The 20,790-nt window shown below is 37.7% G+C and overlaps 3 protein-coding genes, 2 non-coding genes and 1 pseudogene across 7 annotated transcripts; 5 read left to right on the top strand and 1 right to left on the bottom strand.

The window, feature by feature from the left end:
• Window positions 1-383: 383 nt before the first annotated feature.
• On the top strand, window positions 384-1,154 carry LOC111810270 (uncharacterized). Its single transcript, XM_023696927.2, has 2 exons — window positions 384-583; window positions 645-1,154. The coding sequence occupies exons 1-2, from the start codon at window positions 454-456 to the stop codon at window positions 992-994; spliced, it is 480 nt and encodes a 159-aa protein (XP_023552695.1). The 5' UTR covers window positions 384-453; the 3' UTR covers window positions 995-1,154.
• Window positions 1,155-4,945: 3,791 nt separating this feature from the next.
• LOC111810546 (B3 domain-containing protein At5g06250) lies at window positions 4,946-8,370 on the top strand. 2 transcript variants are annotated; one of them, XM_087117298.1, is made up of 3 exons: window positions 4,946-6,341; window positions 6,429-6,498; window positions 8,059-8,370. In XM_087117298.1, the coding sequence occupies exon 1, from the start codon at window positions 5,304-5,306 to the stop codon at window positions 6,291-6,293; it is 990 nt and encodes a 329-aa protein (XP_086973424.1). In that variant the 5' UTR covers window positions 4,946-5,303; the 3' UTR covers window positions 6,294-6,341; window positions 6,429-6,498; window positions 8,059-8,370. The 2 variants fall into 2 exon arrangements, with proteins under 2 accessions (XP_086973424.1, XP_023553027.2); XM_023697259.2 differs by having other exon boundaries at window positions 4,947-6,338; window positions 6,425-6,498.
• A 3,064-nt stretch (window positions 8,371-11,434) lies between these two features.
• On the top strand, window positions 11,435-11,506 carry TRNAT-UGU (transfer RNA threonine (anticodon UGU)). The gene has a single exon. It is a non-coding gene; the product is annotated as a tRNA-Thr (tRNA).
• Window positions 11,507-12,022: 516 nt separating this feature from the next.
• TRNAT-UGU (transfer RNA threonine (anticodon UGU)) lies at window positions 12,023-12,094 on the top strand. The gene has a single exon. It is a non-coding gene; the product is annotated as a tRNA-Thr (tRNA).
• Window positions 12,095-12,429: 335 nt separating this feature from the next.
• LOC111810054 (uncharacterized) lies at window positions 12,430-15,044 on the top strand (annotated as a pseudogene). The gene is made up of 2 exons (XR_015411713.1): window positions 12,430-12,760; window positions 13,424-15,044. The product of XR_015411713.1 is annotated as an uncharacterized LOC111810054 (transcript).
• Window positions 15,045-15,110: 66 nt separating this feature from the next.
• On the bottom strand, window positions 15,111-20,193 carry LOC111810056 (short-chain dehydrogenase TIC 32, chloroplastic). Its single transcript, XM_023696596.2, has 8 exons — window positions 19,970-20,193; window positions 17,849-18,080; window positions 17,674-17,753; window positions 17,462-17,615; window positions 17,292-17,370; window positions 16,174-16,261; window positions 15,575-15,621; window positions 15,111-15,475 (listed from the first exon to the last, which is right to left on the bottom strand). Exons 1-8 carry the CDS (start codon window positions 20,073-20,075, stop codon window positions 15,311-15,313), a joined length of 951 nt encoding a protein of 316 aa, XP_023552364.1. The 5' UTR covers window positions 20,076-20,193; the 3' UTR covers window positions 15,111-15,310.
• Between the last annotated feature and the right edge of the window lie 597 nt (window positions 20,194-20,790).

The raw sequence follows: 20,790 nt of genomic DNA, 5'->3' as shown, positions 1-20,790 counted from the left end.
GCCAACAAAGATGCTGGACCACGAAAGGTGGTGGATTGGAGGGTCCTACAAATGGGCTGAGATCCGAAGTGGGTGGACACGAGGCAGTGTGTCAACAAAGACGCTGGACCCCAAAAGGGAGTGGATTGGAAGGTCACACGAATGGGCTGAGCCTTGAAATAGGGTAGACACGAGGCAATACCTACTGACTATGGGCTTGGTCGCTACAATGTCACGAAAAGACTCGGCCTAAAGAACCATTGAGAATCACAAAAGGCAGCACAAACCCATTTGTGAAGCAATTCTACTCTCTTTTCCCTGTTGCTGGTGCTACAATAAACCTCATGTATTTGCATACAAGGCACCCCTTTATTCCCTTCCCCCTCCTTTTATACCCCATTTTCTTCCATCCCCTTTCTTCAACTCATCCATTCTCATTCAACCCCTTCCCATCCCTCTTTCACTTGCACTCTAATGGCGCCATCTTACGAAAAGCCCGCTCACTCCTCCATCGACGACAACGAGAAGCATCGAGAATTCGGCGCCAAGGTCCAAGAAATGGCTTCCACCCTCACCAGTCGCTTGGGCATGATCCGAAAAGGAGGTAGCGTATTAAATCTAAACAAGTTGAATTATGCTTAAGTTTGATCTCTTGTTATCAATAGGCTCTCACCATCATGAAGCCGTCGACGACCACGGCTCGAGCGTCATAACACTAGCTGGAACCAACACCGGTGCCACCATGCGTGCCGAGTTGAATGGTAAAACCAAGAAGCTCGAGGATGCAGGCGTCGACGAGAACGAGCCCCTCACCTCCTACATTAACAGCAACTTCCAAGCCATAAACAACTCCATCATGTTTGGTGGTAGCTACACAGGCAATGACCCTGGGGTTCACATGAACATCACTGATCTTCGTGAAGAAGGCCACAAGGCTGAGAAAGGAGGGGCTAAAAGCAAGAAGGTTGACAAGGAAAATGGCGAGTCCGGTGGCTCATGGCTTGCAAAGGAATGAGTTTTTTGGCGCACCAGAAGTTATCATAATACATATATATATATATATATATATATATATATATATTGTGCTATATAAGTACTAAAGATTGAAGAGGTTTGTACTATGAGTTTTTACGATTCTTGAAAGCTTAATAAACGGATCGATGATGTTCAAAACATGTATGGTACTATATTTTGAGCTAAACTCGAGGGGGTTAAAATGAATTGTGAGTTACTTAAAACAATGAATTTTGAAATGAAAGTTCGTGTTTATCTAATATGGTGTTAGAGTTATGCTCGGTTAGAAGAGAAATGGCTGAGTTTTTGCAGCCCATTGAGCAAACGTAAATGAGTCTTGGGTTTGTAGCTGTATTTGGGTTCACAATTGTTCCTCCATAGTCGAATGGATTGTAAGTTTATGTGAGATCCGTTGCAAGGAATTGGTACTGTAGCGAGTGACTATGAAACTTATAGGTAAAAGTAGTGTTTATAAACTAATAAAAAGTCGTCGAATGGGATTGGTCGACAATTTTTATGTTGTATTGAATTGTTCTCATGATTGGCCACTGGTGTCTCTACTGAGCTGGCACCGGCCCCAAAGTTTATGTGAGATCCTACTCAGTTAGGGAGGATGAAACATTGTTTATAAGTGTGTGAAAACCTCTCCCTAGTAGAAACATTTTAAAATTTTTTAGAGAAAACTCGAAAGAGGACAATATTTGGTAGTGATGGGCTTAGCTCGTTACAAAAAGTACTAGAACCAGATACTAAGTGATATGCTAGCGAGTAGGCTGAGCCCCCGAAGGGGTGGACATGAGACGGTGTGCCAGCAAAGACGCCAGACCCTGAAAGGGGATAGATTGTGTGAGATCCCACGTCGGTGGGGGAGGAGAACGAAACATTCTTTATAGAGTATGAAAACTTCTCCCTAACATATGCATTTTAGAAACGTTGAGGGGAAACTAAGACAACATCTACCAGCTGCTTCTGTTCGAGGTGTTCGAAGTATACGATGAAACAAGCAAGTTTCTAAGCTTTGAATCCGTACCTTGCCTTTGGTTTTATACAAGAAGAGCAACAAGAAAGCATCCCCTGTTTTTCTCATGTTCTTTAGCTTCTGTTCTAATCCACCGGTGACCACTTCGTACCTTTTTCAGGCTAGGTCTTCACATGGGAAGAACATTAAAAACACGTCATAGTCTATCACAATGTTAAATTACAAATTTGACCTTTGAAATTTATAAATCTGTATCTAATGGATTTCTGAAGATATCATACTCTCGTGCTGTTCATCCTATACAAATAGTTAAGTGGGGTCCGTTCTTTCTAATTCATAAGAGAAAGAAGGGATCGTTTACTAAAGTTGGGTATCGTTTACTCGTTAATTAATTAATGGATTTTATTGAACATGGGATTGTGTGCATCCATATCATCATCATCATTGCCCTAATTAACACACTATCAAAGAAAGAGAGGAAAGGAGACAAAAGAGCCGCCAAGTGGTGGGTAGAGTGTGCGGCGTGGTCCTAACGCCATGTGCATCTGCGTGCGCGAGCGGGGGGCGGAGCGGTGCGGTGCGGGGCGTTGGCCTTTGGCCTTTGCCTGTTGTGGTCCTTACTCTACGCCACCCCCGTACGCCCTATGATCCATCCCAACTTCAAACTCTATGCCTATGCCATGTTATATGGCCTTTTTCAGGCACTCTCTCCTTCCCTTCCACCACACTTACCATTAATATCTCCCATAGCGATGTGTCATACTCCTTCTCTTCTCGGCCCGGCCCCCCACTCTCTCTTCGATACCTAATGTTACTCACGCGTTAATCGTATTCACCATTTTGGACCATTTCATTCTGCTTTTCTTTCACGTGCTCCCTCATCAAAAATATCGTGGGTAACAGCATCTTATTGATTCTCGAACGCTCGATTACCAAACACCCTATTCTGGTCATTTAACTTTTACGAAATCACCCTTGTTCTAATTCTCTCGGTCGATATGTTGTCGATAAGTAACATTCATATATAACGTGGTTTTGTCTATAGATACCAAATAGGATTGTTTTTTCTTTTCATAATTAATAAATGACATTTCTATCCCTGAATTTGACACGAACCCACTTAACTTAGGGTTAGGGTTTTTTTTTTTTTTTTTTTAATTAGGCAAAAAGGGTACTTACGTCATGAAATTGGAATTATAGTGACGATTGGTGTTCTAAAAACCATAGACATAGGAATTAGCTGTCTGTCTAAATAATATATTTATTTTATAATATGGTCTGATGAAATATTAATTAGTGAAACTTTGGTTAATTAAAAATTAAAAGCCAAGTTCTTGCCTTGTCCCCACATGTTTTTAATTCAATTTTATTAAAAAAAAAGTTTAGGTTATAATTTTATTTTAATACGTATGTTCGAACGTAACTTAACAATAATTGACGTCTTTTTAAAGTTGGAGGTTAAACACGATGTTGACAACGTTTTCAGAGAAAAGATACATGTCAAGTACGGTTAAGTTACGTTCACGTGAGCGTTATAATTCCTGAATAGCTTCTTTCAAAAGGGCTTCTCCGTTCGGTAAAAAGTGATACCATCTCTAAGCTTGACTCTCGCTACTCGAACTAGAACCGACATGTTGTAGCAGAGTCTAATCTAATAAAGTAATTAATTAAATTAAATATTGTAAAATAAGACCAAGTAGGGATTAAATATAATTAAATCTGAAACCCTTTTTAATTAATTAAAATGAATTGTTTTCAAACTACGCATTGTGCAGCCTGAAAAGTCACCTGTCGTTACGCTAAAAACAATGTCGGTTAATTAATATACATTAACTAAGCATTGGATAAGAGATAATCCACGACCAGATTATGACATTAATTAAGATTAATTTATTCTTAATCTCAGTAACTAATCCTGTCTGGATAATGTTCTTTAATTTAATTTTAAACTAAAATTGCCACCACATATATATATATATATATATATATATATATTTTCATCCATCTACTTGATATTTTTTTAAATTTAAAATACGATTGAACGTTTAGGATTTTACGAAATTTAAATTTAAATTTTTATATAATAGATCAATTAAATTTTAAATTTTTTTAATATAACAACAACCCATTAGATATTTTTAAGTTTAGAGACAATAAATCTAGAAACATACTCAAGACCCTGAAAGTTCAAATACAGAATAATAAAATTTCTGCGATGTCGGAATCTATTGGAAGTTCAAATACAGAATAATAAAATTTCTGCGATGTCGGAATCTATTGGTGCCTACAATACTGGAACAGGGTTTTTCGTGTACTTGGAATCTATTGGTGCCTACAATACTAGAACAGGGTTTTTCGTGTACGTTAAGTTTAGACTAACCTGATTTCATAGCTACCCATTTCTTTCTTTATCGCCAAAGGACTCGAGTAAAAAAAAAAAAAAAAAAAAAAAAAAAAAGAAATTATAGTTTAAGACAAAATTGAAAGTTTGAAAATTAAAGTGGAGACGGGTGTATCAAGTACTTTTTGTGAGATTCCACATCGATTGGTGAGGAAAATAAAGACCTGATTATTTGACAGAGTTACTAATTGTTCAAGGACGTATAAACAAAACATTTTTTTTACGATCCAGAAACATATAAGACACAACACGAAAAGTCGGGACCAGACGCGTATAATTCAACCTAAAAATTTTAAAGAAAATTTAAAAAAATGGTCCTTATGTGGGTTGTTGTGTAATTGTATATTCCAATAATAACCTCATGGTCTCTCTAAAACAGCTGTCATTTTTTTTGAGCCACTTCCACCCCTTTCTTCCCTGCCCTAATTGGGTGTTGTAATTATTAATTAAACCCTAAATAAATAAATAAATAAAATCTTAGTGTATATATATATATATATATATATATATATATATATATATATATATATATAGAACCCAGGCTACAGGGATGTTGACACAGACAGCCTCACATGAGCCCAACCAGGTCAATACATGGGGACCCTCTTCTCCTCTCATCACCATAACTCTTTCTCTCTCTTCCTAAACCCCCAAAACAAGAGAGAGAAGAATAAGAAATTAAATTAAATTTTTAAAAAAAATGACATTTTTATTCAATTCCTTACCCTCTTTCTCTTCATTTTCCACTTAATCTTGAAAAAAGTTTCAATTTTTCCATCTGGGTTTTGTGTTGTTGAAAAAAGTTTCAATTTTTCCATCTGGGTTTTGTGTTCTTCAAAAAAAGTTTCAATTTTTCCATCTGGGTTTTGTGTTCTTTGGTGTTCTTGAGATTCCTACACAAAACCCACTTCAAAATTCTCCTCTTTTTTCATGGATTTTGGTTCATCTTCAAGATTTCATCATCAACATCAAGAAATAATGGAAGAGTCTTCTAATTCTGGTGTTTATATAGAGAAAGAGCATATGTTCGACAAGGTTGTGACTCCAAGCGATGTGGGAAAATTGAATCGTTTAGTGATCCCTAAACAACATGCTGAAAAGTTCTTCCCTTTGGATTCTTCATCAAATGAAAAGGGTCTTCTTTTAAGCTTTGAAGATCGCTGTGGTAAGCTATGGCGGTTTCGTTACTCTTACTGGACTAGCAGCCAAAGCTATGTGATGACTAAAGGTTGGAGCCGCTTTGTTAAAGAGAAACGACTTGATGCTGGTGATATTGTCTCCTTTCAAAGAGGGGTTTGTAAAGATCGGTTTTTTATTGATTGGCGGCGCCGCCCTCCTCACACGGCGGTGGAGACAGCTTTTCATCACCATGGTGGTGGTGGTTGTGGCGGTGGTGGTGGTGGTTATGGTGGTTATGGTGGTGGTGGACAATTTCCTCCTTACCAATTTCAGCTTCACGGCCAGTGGAATCCAGTGGCCACACCCTTATCTTTACACAGGGACCACGCCTTCCACTTGCAGCAGAATAATAGTGTTCATAATAATGTCAGCCTATTTCATACCACCTATAATCATCAACCGATCGGAGGCGGTGGTTGTGACGGTGGGGCGTCGGTTTTTTACCAATTGAGAACCCCGGCAGCACTGCCGGGGGGAGTCGACGACGGCCGTCATGGAATTGGGAAAGCTGCTGCAGCTAAGACATTGAGGCTATTTGGTGTCAATATGGAATGTGTAGTATCCGAAGATTCCGATGACGACGAGGTCGACAAAGTAACAACCTCAACTTCGACAACGTTGTCGTCTCAATTCTGTGTTTATAACGGAATGCCGATGTCGATGTCAATGCCGACAAGCAATCCCGACGTACCGATCACGGACTTTTTCGAAAAAGGGAAGTCGTTAGATTTTGGCACTTGACAAACTGAATCCACCCACATCTCCAAACAAGAAGAGAATCAAACAGTGAGACATCTCAAATTCAATATGTTGGTTCATTCCTTTTTTAACGTTAACTTGTGAAACTAAATTATGTTCTTATGTTCTTATAGGTGGTGATTGCTGTCTCTAATTATTTGGACAAACGGCTAAGCCCATGCAGGTTTTGATAGATGGCCTTATAAAGGTTGGTTTTATGGCAAATAGCTTCATATATTATATTCATTAAAGATCGATCTTTCGATAATCGTTCGATGAATACAAATTTTATAACACAGTGACGGTTTCTTCGAATAATTTTTGGTCGAAAACCCTTTTTTCGAACGCTCACTCTCCAATTTTGGCTGTTAATGATGACACAATGTACTTTAAGCAGTAGATTTTGGTGTGTGGATTTGTTATGATTACCAATTGTAGCAACTGTGGAATTTCACTGTTTTATGTCACATTCTTTACTTCATTAGTAAAATTGTTCTTTCTGTTCTATCTCTCTTGTTTTGAACATAACCTTATGGAATTTGAATGTTGATCAATGATCTTGGAGGGACTGATGATAATAAATTAGCAATAGTTGAAGGATGAAATAGCAAAAAATCACATCTTTTTCAGGTCATTTATGGCAGTGTTTAACACAAAAACACATATATACCATTCTGATTTCAGAAAGAAAGCTTGGTTTTAAGTATTTATTATGTGCCAAGTAGTTAGCATTTATGTTCATAGCTATGCTTTTTACTCCTATGTCTTGAATTCTCTTAAAGGGAAGTACTTTTTTTGCTATTATTTTGTGTTCTTATAATTTGAATTGCTAGGTAGAAGCTTAACGATTCAATTTTTTGGGGATTTGAATCTCGGACCTGTTGATCGAGAGTATATGTGAGATCCCACATCGGTTTGAGAGACGAATGAGTGCCAGCGAGGACGTTGGGCTCATAAGGGGTGGATTGTGAGATCCCACATTAGTTAGAGGGGGAACGAAACATTCTTTATAAGGGTGTGGAAATCTCTCCTTAGTAGACGCGTTTTAAAAATTTTGAGAGGAAACCCAGAAGGGAAAGCTTAAAGAGGACAATATCTGTTAGCGGTGGACTTAGATGGTTATCGTATATATATCTTAACTCGTAGAACTATATGAAACTCTTTGTTTTGACATAAATTAAAGCTTTTTTAGCATGAGAATTCTTAGAAATGAACCTCTTCTATATATCTCCCTTGCTTTGATCGTATAAAAATGTTCTTGGAAGCGTGTTGGTGGGTCATGTCGTTAGATGTCTGAAAGAGAAATTGTAAAAGTACTTTGAATTTACATCTCGTGTTATCGTGACAAGACATGCAGATCTTTTAATACATAGGATTTGTAATAGGTTTTTGTTTTTGGTGTTTAGAGTCTTAAATTATATGTAATTTGAGTTCTTCCACCTTCCTTTGTGCTCTTGTTCTTAAAAAGAGTGATATAATAATAAGATTTATCAGTAGTTTCTCAAGAATTTAGGGTTTGGACAAGATGTTAAGACATTGTTTGGACCAAAAAACATAGCAGCTAAGCCACGACAGACAAATAATGTCGTTGCTCAATTAAAATCTAGGATCAAGCAGCATGCTTTGTCTGACACACTACTTATTTTGATGAACTACAAATTAATTTTGATAAATTCTATACAAGAAACAGCAATCTTTTTGGTTTTCTTGTTGTTGTGATGTTGTTGATGATCCTCATGAATATCACTTTGTTCTTGGTGTTGTGCAGTTTTTGGGTATCTAAATGGCAGTGGAAGAAGCAAGTTCTTGTGTTCTTTCTCATAAATTGCCTCAAAAGAAGCCAATTTGGTGTTGTTTATAGGTTTTGAGATCTTTCCAAAGGTGTGTATCTAGTTTTTGACATGTTTTTTGTTCTTTGTCGTGTAAAACATTCTAATTTGTGCTTTAAAAACTAGTTTTTGATCTATTAAGAAGGGATATGATGATCAGCTACATGTTCTTGAATACTTATATGAACAAGAAACTCATAGGGCTTGATTATTTGATAGCATATATATATACCAAACCCTAACTTGTTTCATATGGATATATAAACACATGAAATATTAGAAAAATATGTGTAATATATTTGATGAGAAAAGAGGGTTTGAGAAAATGATGGAAATGGAAGGGAATTGGGAGTGGAAAAAGGGTATCCTATTGTTGATATGCATAGAAAAGAGAAGGGGTAGGTGCCCTATAAGTGTGGGGTAGGTTTAGGCATATAGAGGGAAAGATAGCATCTAGAATCTAAAATTCATTCATATTCATTCATTCTACGAGATCACACATCGGTTACACATCGGTTAGTGAATAGAATGAAACATTTTGACAAGAGTGTGAAAGTCTCTCCCTAGCAGACGCGTTTTAAAAATCTTGAGGAGGAACTTGAAAGAGAAAGCCCAAAGAGGATAGTATCTATTAGAGGTGAGTTTTGGCTGTTACAAATGGTATCAGAACTAGACACAAGGTGTGCCATCGAGGACGTTGGGTCCTGAAGGGAAGTGGATTGTGAGATTCCACATCGGTTGGAGAGAGGAACGGAATATTTTTCATAAGGGTGTGGAAACCTCTTCCTAGCAAACGCGTTTTAGAAACGTTCAAGGAAAGCCCAAAGAAGATATCTACTAGCGGTAGGCTTGGGTTGTTACAAATGGTATTAGAGCTAGACCTCGGGTTATGTGTCAGCGAAGACACTAGGCCCTGAAGGGAAGTGGATTGTGAGATCCCACATCGGTTGGAGAGGGGAACGAAGCATTCTTCATAAGGGTGTGAAAACCTCTTCCTTGCAAACGCGTTTTTGAAACGTTCAGGGAAAGCCCAAAAAGTATCTACTAGCGGTAGGCTTGAGCTGTTACAAATGGTATCAGAGCTAGACCTCAGGTGATGTGTCAGCGAAGACGCTAGGCCTTGAAGGGAAGTGGATTGTAAGATCCCACATCGGTTGGAGAGGGGAACGAAACATTCTTCATAAGGGTGTGGAAACCTCTTCTTAGCAAACTCGTTCTAGAAACCTTGAGGAAAAGCCCAAAGAAGACAGTACATGCTAGCAGTGGACTTGAGCTGTTACAAATGATATCAGAGCCAGACACCAGGTAGTGTGCCAGCAAAGACACTGGACCCCAAAGGGAAGTGGATTGTGAGATCCCACATCAGTTAGATAGGGAAAAGGTATGAAAACCTCTCACTAGCAGACACGTTTTAAAAACCTCAAGGAAAAGCCCAAAGAAGATAACATCGACTAACGGCGTACTCACGTCATTACACATTCATTCATTCATTCTCATATTCATTGATTAGTGTTAAATGAGTTGAGGTGAGTGGAGGGCATGCAGTAGGAAGCAGCAGCAGCACGCAGCAACAGCAGCAGCTAAAACAAAGGGCATGCAGTGAACAGTAGCAGAAAGTAGGTAGGGCTGGTTGGTTGGCTGGCTGGCTGGCTGGCTGGCTTATACAACTTTATTTTAAAGCTTGTAACGAAATGGGATAGTAGTATAGCCCATTTCACCCATATCTCCTTACCTCTCTCATTAATTGTACTGCTAACTCCTAAACCAAACAAACCCTTCTGACCCCTTTTTCCCACTCCTTTGGATATTTGCATGTCACCCTCTCCCCTTCTTTCACTTTTTCTATGCTTCACTCCTTATACCCTCTAATTCTCTACGCCTCCTCCATCTCCATGCAATGCTATCAATGCCCCTTTTATGCTTGCTTGCTTGCTTCTTTTACCAAACAAGAGTTAACCTACATAACACCTTCCCAATCACACATACCTCTAGGTCTATGAATACGGGACGACCCTGTCTTTCTCTTCTCGTCATAGATCATAATCTAGTGGGTTCTAGTTTTAATATCTTTTCCAGAAATTGAGTTACCGAATCTTGATATATAGTCCATATCAATTACTTTTTGAGACGGGTTGAATTGTTTGAGATTTTCATGGCGAATAAGAAAGAAATGAAGATTAAGAGTGTAATGCTTCATACCCAGAATCCGGATTCGGGACTAGATAATTGCAACATTCATCTACGATATGGTTACCTTACCTACTTATTCAGAAACTTCTAAGAGTGAATGTTATCCTCACCCCATGTTCTTTCTACATGTTTTGTCTCTACTCACGTGTTTTCTAGAAAAATTCTCAGTAGGTCACCCCAACATAAAATTACTCGAAGTAAAAGAGGCTTAACTTTTGAATTTCTATGATTGAGCCACCGAAAAAGAAAAATACACTTTATTAGTACATATAGCAACTTGAGACTTCGTATCTGACCGGGAGGAATTAAGCTATATATATAATAAAAATGCATGGTGGTATATTTATATGTGGGGAGAGATGTGCTATGTATGCAATAGGGTGGGGTAGGGGTTAGCATAGGACAATAGGATAGCTTAAAGACAGACATATGGGGTTTAATTAAATATTGGTGCAGAGAGCATTAAGAGTGACAGTCGGCAGCCGATCCCATAAAATTAAAACAACACACATGCCAAACTATATTATAAAATATAATATAATGTTTCAAAATTAAAACAACACACATGCCAAACTATATTATAAAATATAATATAATGTTTCAATGTACATATAAATTTATCAAAATGTTTAAACTCCGTACGACTGCCAAATCACTTTTTTTTTTTTTTTTCATCTCCTTTAAACCTAACCCTCGAGAAGGTTGATAGGTCCGAATTTTGATTAGTGAGAAAATAACGTTACACGAAAATATGGATTACTGTTGAACTCAACAAGTTTAAACGGATAGATCACGATAAATTTAATTATATTTAGAATTTTATAATTTAATAAGATCGTAGCATTTCTTTCGTCGTTGAATTTTGTTCACATTGACACCTTCTCTGAAACAAGGTTTGGTTGAATTAAAAAATAATTATTTGATTTAAATGATTAAATTGTATTTTCAAACGTTTTATTGTCATAATCATGATTATATAATTTTTATTAGGAAAAAATAATAACCTATTAGTAAAAAAAATGTACAAATTTATCGACATGTCATTTAATCTCGTTTTTTTTTTTTTTTGCATTTTTATTTATTTATTATTATTTATATATTAAATTAGAAGAATTCAGTCAAGAAGCCCTTATAGCTCAGTGGTAGAGCGTCAGTCTTGTAAACTGAAGGTCCGTAGTTCGATCCTGCGTGAGGGCAATGTATTTTATAATTTATGCATTCTACGCTAATTCGTAGAATAATGTATGGTAAAATGAAATTCTTATTTCCAAAACTAACCTATGATTTTTTGTAATTCCAACTTTTAACGGTATTTATATTAATATGATATATGATAAAAATTTATATTAATAATATACTTCCATAAGTATATGATTAATATGTAAATGTAACCAAACCTTTTTTAGGGACTCAAGTTATCGATCAATACGATGTAATATAAGATAGGACTTGATCTTTTTTAATCATTTACAAGTATAATTCTTGTCATCGTCCTCAAGTTCAAGTTCCATTAATAAATGATAGAAAGCCCTTATAACTCAGTGGTAGAGCATTAGTCTTGTAAACTAAAGGTCCATAGTTCAATCTTGTGGGGGCATATAATCCTTTTATTGACTTACATATTTCATGACCGACCTCATAAAACATGACTCTATAGCTTCAATTCTCCTACCACCGACATCAGGTTTTGGTTCTATCTAAAAAGGTCAACAAGCCCTTATAGCTCAGTGGTAGAGCGTCAGTCTTGTAAACTGAAGGTCCATAGTTCAATCCTGCGTGGGGGCAAAAATTATTATATTAATATTTTGTGTATCTTCTATAATATATATTGTACGTCAAGAATTATCACCACTCATTAGCTTCTATGATCGATGTTAGGGCCCTTATAGCTCAGTAGTAGTTCAATATTGTATTGGTGGGGCAAATATTATTATCACCCCTCTATAGCTTCTACCATTGACATTAGGGCCGGTGAGGGCAAAATTGTAAATTAAAGATTGAAAATCCTTGCCATGTTTGACATTTAAATAAACCTTAAGACCTAAAGGTAAGACCCAGAAATAATAAATTAATAATTAAGAGAAATAATTATCACATCATATTTCCTTTTCTTTATTACGCAATAATCTTTTCTTTTATTTATTTATTATTATTTTTTTAATTTTCATTTCCGTCTTCTTTCTCCTTCTCTTCACTTCCTGACTGCAAATTTTCCTCTTTGGTTCTGTTTTGGAATTTCATCATCTCTCATGAAACCGATCGGCGATTCTCTGGTTTTGATGAAATCGATCGGCGAATCTCTGGTTTTGAGCAACGATATCGATGAGACGCCGAATGGATGATGATGATGCTGATTTGAGGCCTGTTAACAACACTTTCCAAACCATTACTGCGGCTGCCGATTTTATCGCCACCGTCGATCATCGTTTTCCTCGGGCTACTGATGTCCAGGTATTGTAATGTTCACATCAGTTCACCGTCCATTTAATCATTTGGAGTTTTGGATTTTAGTGTTGGTTTATTTATGGATTGAGAATACTGGCTATGTTTTTGGAAATTACTCTTCATTCTTAACTCCGTTAGGTATTAGGATGTAGTTGTTTGTCGAGGGAATATTATGGCGGAATGGAATCTGTATTGTTTGTCGTGGATTGCGGAATTCTAAATTAGGGTTTTAATTTCCCCTTTTTTTCCTGCTCCTTGCTGTTTGTTTGCTTAGGGACTGCGAATCGTTACATGAATACACGGAATCACGAGCTGGCTTCGTTTCTGATTTTCTGCTTTTTCTGCTTTTGGCTTTCTCCTCGCATGATTATTAGATACTTAGGGTTTGGAAGGTACCAAGATTTGTGCATTGGGTTGGACGACTGTGTCAGGAAGCAATGCGCTGTTCTAGCCCAATGTTGTTTGTCTTCTTGTAATAACGCTGCTCTTTCTAACCAGAAAGGCATCTCTCCATTCTTTAAATTAATGTCATTCTCTATAGAGGAAGAGTATTGGTTTTTATATAAAGATTCCAACAAATAGGGCTCTCATTTGTCCAAGCTCTTTCCACTGTTCTGTACTGATGTCATTATCACTTTCCTCGTTTTCTCTTTGTTTGCTTGCCCTCAGAAAAGGAGATGGGGTAGCTGTTGGAGTATTTATTGGTGCTTTGGATCTCTCAAACAGAGGAAAAGAGTTGTTGTGCACGCTGTGTGTTGGTACCAGAACCTAGTCCTCGTTCAGCTGAGGCTCATGAAGAAGATTCATTGCACTCACCCGACATTGAGCTTCCACTTGCTGCACCCCTCCCTCTTCCCCTGTATCCTTCCTTCAATCTGAGCCACCTTCTGCTACTCATTCACCTACAGCAACATGTGTTCTCCTGATGGGCCTTCCTCCATTTTTTCCATTGGCCCATTTGCTCATGAAACATAGCTAGTGTCTCCACCTTTGAATCAACTGCTCCCTTCACTCCTTTGTCTACCCACTTGATTAGGCCTTCTTCCCTTGAAGTTCCTTTTGCTTAGGTTCTTCCACCTAGCCTTCAGAAACCTGAGCCTGATCATCAATGTTCATTTCCTAATGATGACTACCTATCCTGGCAGCCCGATCAGTCACCGCATACCACCACAGTCAGTCATTTCTCGTTCTGGGTCGTAGTCGCTTTTGCCTGATTGTGATTTTGCTTCCTCTGGCTCTCAGTTTTCGAATTTCCCATTAGAAGTTCCACCTACATTATTGGACCTTGACAAATGTTCCACTTATAGCTGGCAACAACGGCGAAGCACTGATTCTTACTCTCAAGATTCTATAGGATTCAAATCAAGTAATGATTTTGTTTTGAATCCCCAAACTTCAGAATCTATGTCAGATCACCACGCAACAAATGAATCCCAAAGTATTCGAATTCTCATTGATGGAAGCCGAAAGGAGGAAGCCTGTTGCTGCTAATCATAGATTCTCATTTGAGTTATCTGATGGAGATGCTTTATTAAGAAGCGTAGGAAGTAAGCCACTGGAATCAAATGAACTGGAAGTTGCATCATCTCCATTACATGAACCATTTGAAACGGCTAAAGAAAATTCTCCTGCTGTCTGTCATACCTCAAATGGTACAGAAGAATATGCAAAAGCAAACGGTGAACAAGCACATCAGCATCAACAACACCACTCCCTTACCATTGGGTTTGTGAAGGAATTCAATTTTGATCATGGCAATGGATGTGATACTCTTAAGCCATATGTAAATTCAGACCGGTGGACGAATGCAAAGGATATAGAGACAGAAGGCACGACAACTAGGGCCTGGTCATTCTTCCCAACGACACAGCGAAGTTGAGCAAACTGGTGCTTTTCCTCTGGAATCTCCTCTTGCCCATAATGTGTTGCATGATATGTTAGACAAACTGCTAGAGGAATGATGGGTTTGGAAGGTAAAATAGAGGTCAAATCATGAAAGAGCCAAACCAGAAGCCATTTTCTTTTCAACAATATGACCTAAAACAAAGCCAGATATCATTAGAATGATTGATAGAAATGTGTAGCTTCAACAGGGTCCTATTAACACAGAGTTTCGGCTCCTCATTTGAATTGTAATAGAGATTACTACTCTATAGATAGAAAGTGTGTGAATATGTTAATGATTAGTGTTTGATCTTTTCAAAGTTATTTCTTTTATTGATTTTGAATTAGTTTGTAGAAATCACAAAAAAGTTGATTACTATATTTAACACTTCTTTGCAATGCTTTACATGAGCTGGTTGGATATGCCTTTATTATGAACACCTTTCCAAATACACTCTAAAACACAGCAATATGAAATCTACAAGAATGACTATGGTATCTGTTTCAAAACAAAGCATTACAAACTTATACTCGTATCTGTTTCTCAAGTGGCACTTAAAACTACAAACAATGGTTCATCTACTTCCACCATTAAACTGTCCATATATCTCTAACATGAAGAGCCTGAGATGAGAAGCTAAGAGTAAGGAAGGGTTTTCAGAAGAGATACAATTATTTAGGGGTGGTTAGATCCATACTGAAATCCCACAGTTTCTTGGCCAATTCCATATCTTTGGCATGATTGGTTGGGTTGGCTATATTACTATCCACAAAATACTCTCCACTTACCCCTTTGACTTGGGGATTCAATGCTACATAGCACTGAGTCGCCGCTCCCTACATCCAATGAAAATTTATTCACATAGAAACCCACCTGAGAGAAACTCTAAATAAACAGTCTTGAACAAAATTTGGGGAAATGAATTCATAACATACCTGCTGGACGTTTTTAAGCACAAATGTAGCAATGGAAGTAGCAACAGCTGTTTAAAAGAAAACAACTCATATACTCAGACACCAACAGACGACAGAAAACCAAGGGCAGGAAATAAGCAGGAAATAAGAAAAGGTAATGAAGCATAGATAGCAATCTGGTAGATGTTTATATTTGTTCAAAAAACTTTTTGTTCTTAATACCCGGGAGTCGGAGCTTTGTTCAAAACACATTTTGTCAAACTAAATATGTATACGTCAATTTAAACATAGTTCAACTAGTTAAGGTAAAAACTAGTTAAGACATGTCTTCGACCAAAAGATTAGAGATTTTCAAATCTCCTACCCATATATGTAGATATTAGAGTCCAGGTGCTAGCACCCTTCTTTGGAACGAAACATACTCGGACAAACCATAAGCCACCACCTCGGTCGAAATGCAAATTAAAATGCCCTATATTCTACAGTCTAAACAAGCATCTGATTAATGTAAAAATAAAAAAAACATCTGACTCGTGCTAGTTTAAGTAAAAAGGCAGACCTTACGTCTTGCATCTAGTAAACCAGATTTGGCTTATACATGTAATACGCGAGAAAGTTACCATTAATGAGACCATGGAAGCGTAGTAGGTTGGTAGCAGCAATTGCTCCAGGATGAAGGGCGTTGGCTGTTATTTCCACCCCTTCTTCCTATTTAAAAAAAGTAGAGAAATGATAGTCACTTACTCAATTTGACTTCATAAGATATCTTGGAAAATCAATAAGAAAGAACAAAGGGAACTGCAGCGAAATCAGTAACGTAAACTATTGTGTAACAGCCCAAGCTCACCGCTAGCAGATATTGTCCTTTTTGGGCTTTCCCTTTCAGGCTTTCCCTCAAAGTTTTAAAACGCGTCTACTAGGGATAGGTTTCCACACCCTTATAAGGAATGTTTCGTTCCCCTCTCCAACCAATGTGGGATCTCACAATCCACCCCCTTGGGGGCCCAACGTCTTCGCTGGCACACTGTTCAGTGCCTCGCTCTGATACCATTTGTAACACCCCAAGTCCACCGCTAGCGGATATTGTCCTCTTTGAGCTTTCCCTTTTAGGCTCCCTCAAAGTCTTCGCTGCATACTGTTTGGTGTCTGGCTCTGATATCATTTGTAACATCCCAAGCCCACCGCGAGCAGATATTGTCCTCTTTAGGCTTCCCCTCAAGGTTTTAAAACGCGTCTACTAGGGAGAGGTTTCCACATTCTTATAAGGAATGCTTCGTTCCCCTCTCCAACCAATGTGGGGATCTCACAATCCACCCCCTTGGGGGTCCAACGTCCTCGCTGGTATACCGTTTGGTGCCTGGCTCTGATATCATTTGTAACATCCCAAGCCCACCGCTAGCAGATATTGTCCTCTTTAGGCTTCCCCTCAAGATTTTAAAACACGTCTACTAAGGAGAGGTTTCCAAACCCATATAAGGAATGCTTCGTTTCCTTCTCCAACCAATGTGTGATCTCACAATTAGAGTGTCCAGTTGAACATCTATACAGACGAAGACTAAAGTTTCTCGATTCTGAAAGCACTTAAACGACTAAATCTCGAAAGGATATAAGTTTCAAGGTTCACTTGATTATTCCCCCTTCGACTACCCCGATTATCGTACATATAAAAATCCTGCCTCATTTAAGGTTCAAGTTCTAAAGCTCTGGTTATACATTCAATAACTAAACCAATAAGCACCTTCAACCGCCTGGCAAGCTCTTTGGCATGCAATATGTTGGAAAGCTTTGATTGTCCATAAGCAAAGATAGTTCTGTACCTAAAATTTCACATCATACAATGAATCACTACATAACATTCAAGGAAGCTTTTGAGGAAGTAATCATCAAATAAGCAACGTAGATCGTTACTCTGATTCGTCATTGATTTTATCGAAACGAACTCCTTCGCCATATGTCAATCGGTGCCCCTCCGACGACAGATTAACAATCCTTCCCTCCTTTTTGCTTTCAACCACAGTTTTTTTCATAGTTTCCAGCAGAAGGTTCGTCAGAAGAAAATGTCCTACAAAAGAACAATAATAAGAACTGCACCCATTACAAATCTTTTATTTGAAACATACCTATATGGTTTGTTGCAAACTGCAACTCTATGCCGTCATGCGAAAGCATAAAAGGCGTCGCCATAACGCCCGCATTGTTCCTTCAATCAAAGAAGATATAGAGTTGTATTATTATCAAATAAGCAGATTTCCCAGGCAAAGAATTTTAGTCTACCAGCTTTAATTCAGTTCTTACATGAGAATATTTAGTGCACGGCCTGATGCAATGTAATCTGATGCAAATTTCCTTACAGATTCCATTGAACTAAGATCTAACTCCATGACATCAATTTTGGCTGAAGGGGATTCTTTCAGTACTGCTTCTTTTACTTTTTTCCCTGCTTCAACATTTCTTACAGCCATAATGACATAGACTCCTCGTAATGCAAGAACACGTGTCGTCTCTTCACCGAGACCACTTGAAGCTCCTGAAATCATGAGGAAGGAAAGGGAAATGAACTACATGTTTCGAAGTTGGAAAACTTCAACAGTTCTTTAGATTAAGATCTTCTATAGATCAAAATGAAACATTTGAAGTGAATGATCAGAGAAAAGTATATAGAAAAATCAACATATGAGAACTAAATCTAGAAATTCATTGGACTGTTTCTGTGGTATCCCACATTGGTTGGGGAGGAGAACGAAACACCCTTTATAAGGGTGTGGAAATCTCTCCCTAGCAGACGCGTTTTAAAGCCTTGAGGGGAAGCCTGAAAGAGAAAACTCAAAGAGGACAATATCTGCTAGCGATGGGCTTGGGCCGTTACAGATGGTATCAGAGTCAAGTACCGAGCGATATGCCAGGGAGGAGGTTGTTCCCCGAAGGGGAGTAGACACGAGGCAGTGGGCCAGTAAGGACACTGGGCCTTGAAGGGGGTGGATTTGGTGGGGGTCCCACATCGATTGGAGAAAGGAACGAGTGTCACTGAGGACGCTGGGCCCTGAAGGGGGGTGGATTGTGATATCCCACATTAGTTGGGGAGGAGAACGAAACACCCTTTATAAGGGTGTGGAAACCTTTCCCTAGCAGACGAGTTTTAAAGCGTTGAAGGGAAGCAATATCTGTTAGCGGTGGGCTTGAGCCGTTACAGTTTCCTTCCCAAATCAGCTCGAAAAGAGTTTGATTACCCTTAACCTTTCCAAAAAAAAATAGCTCAAAATGCATTTACGATTAGTATATGGATGAAAACCGTTTACCCATCACCTCCCTCCTTCGTTTCCTCTCTCCTTTGCTTCAATCTATAACCTAACAATTTCTTATACAAAACCCCACCAAGTCCCAATATCAGAATCTCCCCTCAAAACACAACAAAACGATGAATTGTCGAATACAAAAAAGGCTGACAAAGAAATATCATCTTAGATTATTGAGAAACCTTCTGAATCGACGACAACAAATAGACTAATTTGAACTACAAAGAAAAGTTCATCTCTACAAATTTGGTATTGCACACGTTTTCTTTCTTTTTTCCTCCCACTAGTTGTCCTCAAAATTATGTCGTAAACGTATCAACTCTCACTCAACTACTAACGTATAACCATGTTAAACATTTATGTCCTAAGGTCCCTTGGTGATTCCATTTTTTTCTTCTTCTTCTTGTTATAGTCTATAACCTTGAATGAAGGGGCCGTTTTAGATATCGGAGAACGAAAGAAGGGGAGTAAGAGGATATTGAATAAGATATGGTAAAAAAAAAGGGAAAAATGGAAAAGTTTTCCATTCATATAGTACCGGTAAGGTTATGGATATTTCTTAACAGTTTACGAGTATTAATGAAACTTTTGAAAGCAAACATGCTTCAAACTCCATGTCTAGAAACTTTTTTAGAAGTCCATCCAAACTTGTGATGCTTTGATTGATATACTTGCACATTCTTGCAAATGGACATTCTAGTTCCATTTCTGCTTCAGTTTCTAAGCATACAAACATTATGCTAAGTATAGAAACCTAACAAATAAAGCTCAATCTATACATAAATCCTCAAAGAAAACCCCATTACTCCATAGATTTCTGCATTCTACATATAAAGGATACAAAATATACACTTGATTGAGACTGAACAGTCCAAGAACAGCTACAGAACGGGCTCAGAAAACACAGAATTCATATTATACCCAAGAAAGATTTGCAAAACAAATAGCAATCAAGTAGTGAGTCAATAACAAAACAACCTTAATCCAATCAAAAGACAAGGTATCCAGGTTGCTATAAATAAACTAAATCACCATCGATTTTGTAAACAACAAAACCCAGATCAAAGAAGGGATTAAAAGAGAGGGGAAGAAGGAGAAAAAGGGGAAGGGGATGAAACGAAACCTGTAACAATAGCAGTGAGGCCATTCCCATCAATTCCTTCTGTGACTTCTTCTGCTGTAGAACGGGCTGAGAACCCAGATGGTCCGGTCCATCCAAAGATCCACATAGTTGAGATCGATACAAATACAGATTGGTGAATCCGGCAAGGCCCTCGTCTTAGTGTTGCTCCAGACTCTGGTTTGAGTACTCGTTGAAACTGCACTCTAAAAGTTTTGTTTTCTTTTAGAATAAACCCTCTTTTGAAAAGAAATCAAGGTTTTTTTAGACTATGAAATTACAATTTTGCCATCTTCTTGTGGTAGATGGCTATTTTCTTTGGGTGGTTCATCATTAGCAATCTTTCTCTGAATAAAACTGTGATTTGGAAAATTTATCATGAATTACAACTGGGGTTAGTTGTTTCTGATTATGGGTGAGCCAAAAAAATCAAAATTTTAGTGACTAAGAGTAGGGAGGCAAATAAGTTGATTTCTTGATTTTTTTTATCCGTGTTTTAGATTGATTTTATTTGATGGTCTGCTTAACATAATATTAAGATCGAGAATCATGTTTTTCATATGAAAATTTCTCTATCTATAGTTGGAGGTTCTCAAATTTCAGTCTAAACTCATTTTTTAGTTGACATTTAGGAATTTGGTCAATAATTATTGATTTCCTATAGAAATTTGAATTTCCTTAACATCCAATCCGAATTTAATGAAGTATTTTTAGATAAAATATAATGTTTCAAAGTCTAAAATTAATTGTTGAAATATTGATGGCTGATTTTAGTGCCACTTTGACCTAACTTATTAATTGCAGCCAAGACAACATTGTAAAAC

This window comes from Cucurbita pepo, chromosome 14 (assembly GCF_057944985.1).
Source record: "Cucurbita pepo subsp. pepo isolate OVF chromosome 14, ASM5794498v1, whole genome shotgun sequence".
In the NCBI taxonomy this organism is placed as follows: Eukaryota; Viridiplantae; Streptophyta; class Magnoliopsida; order Cucurbitales; family Cucurbitaceae; genus Cucurbita; species Cucurbita pepo.
Note: the sequence above shows the minus strand (reverse complement) of the source record. Positions and strands in the feature narration are given on the sequence as shown.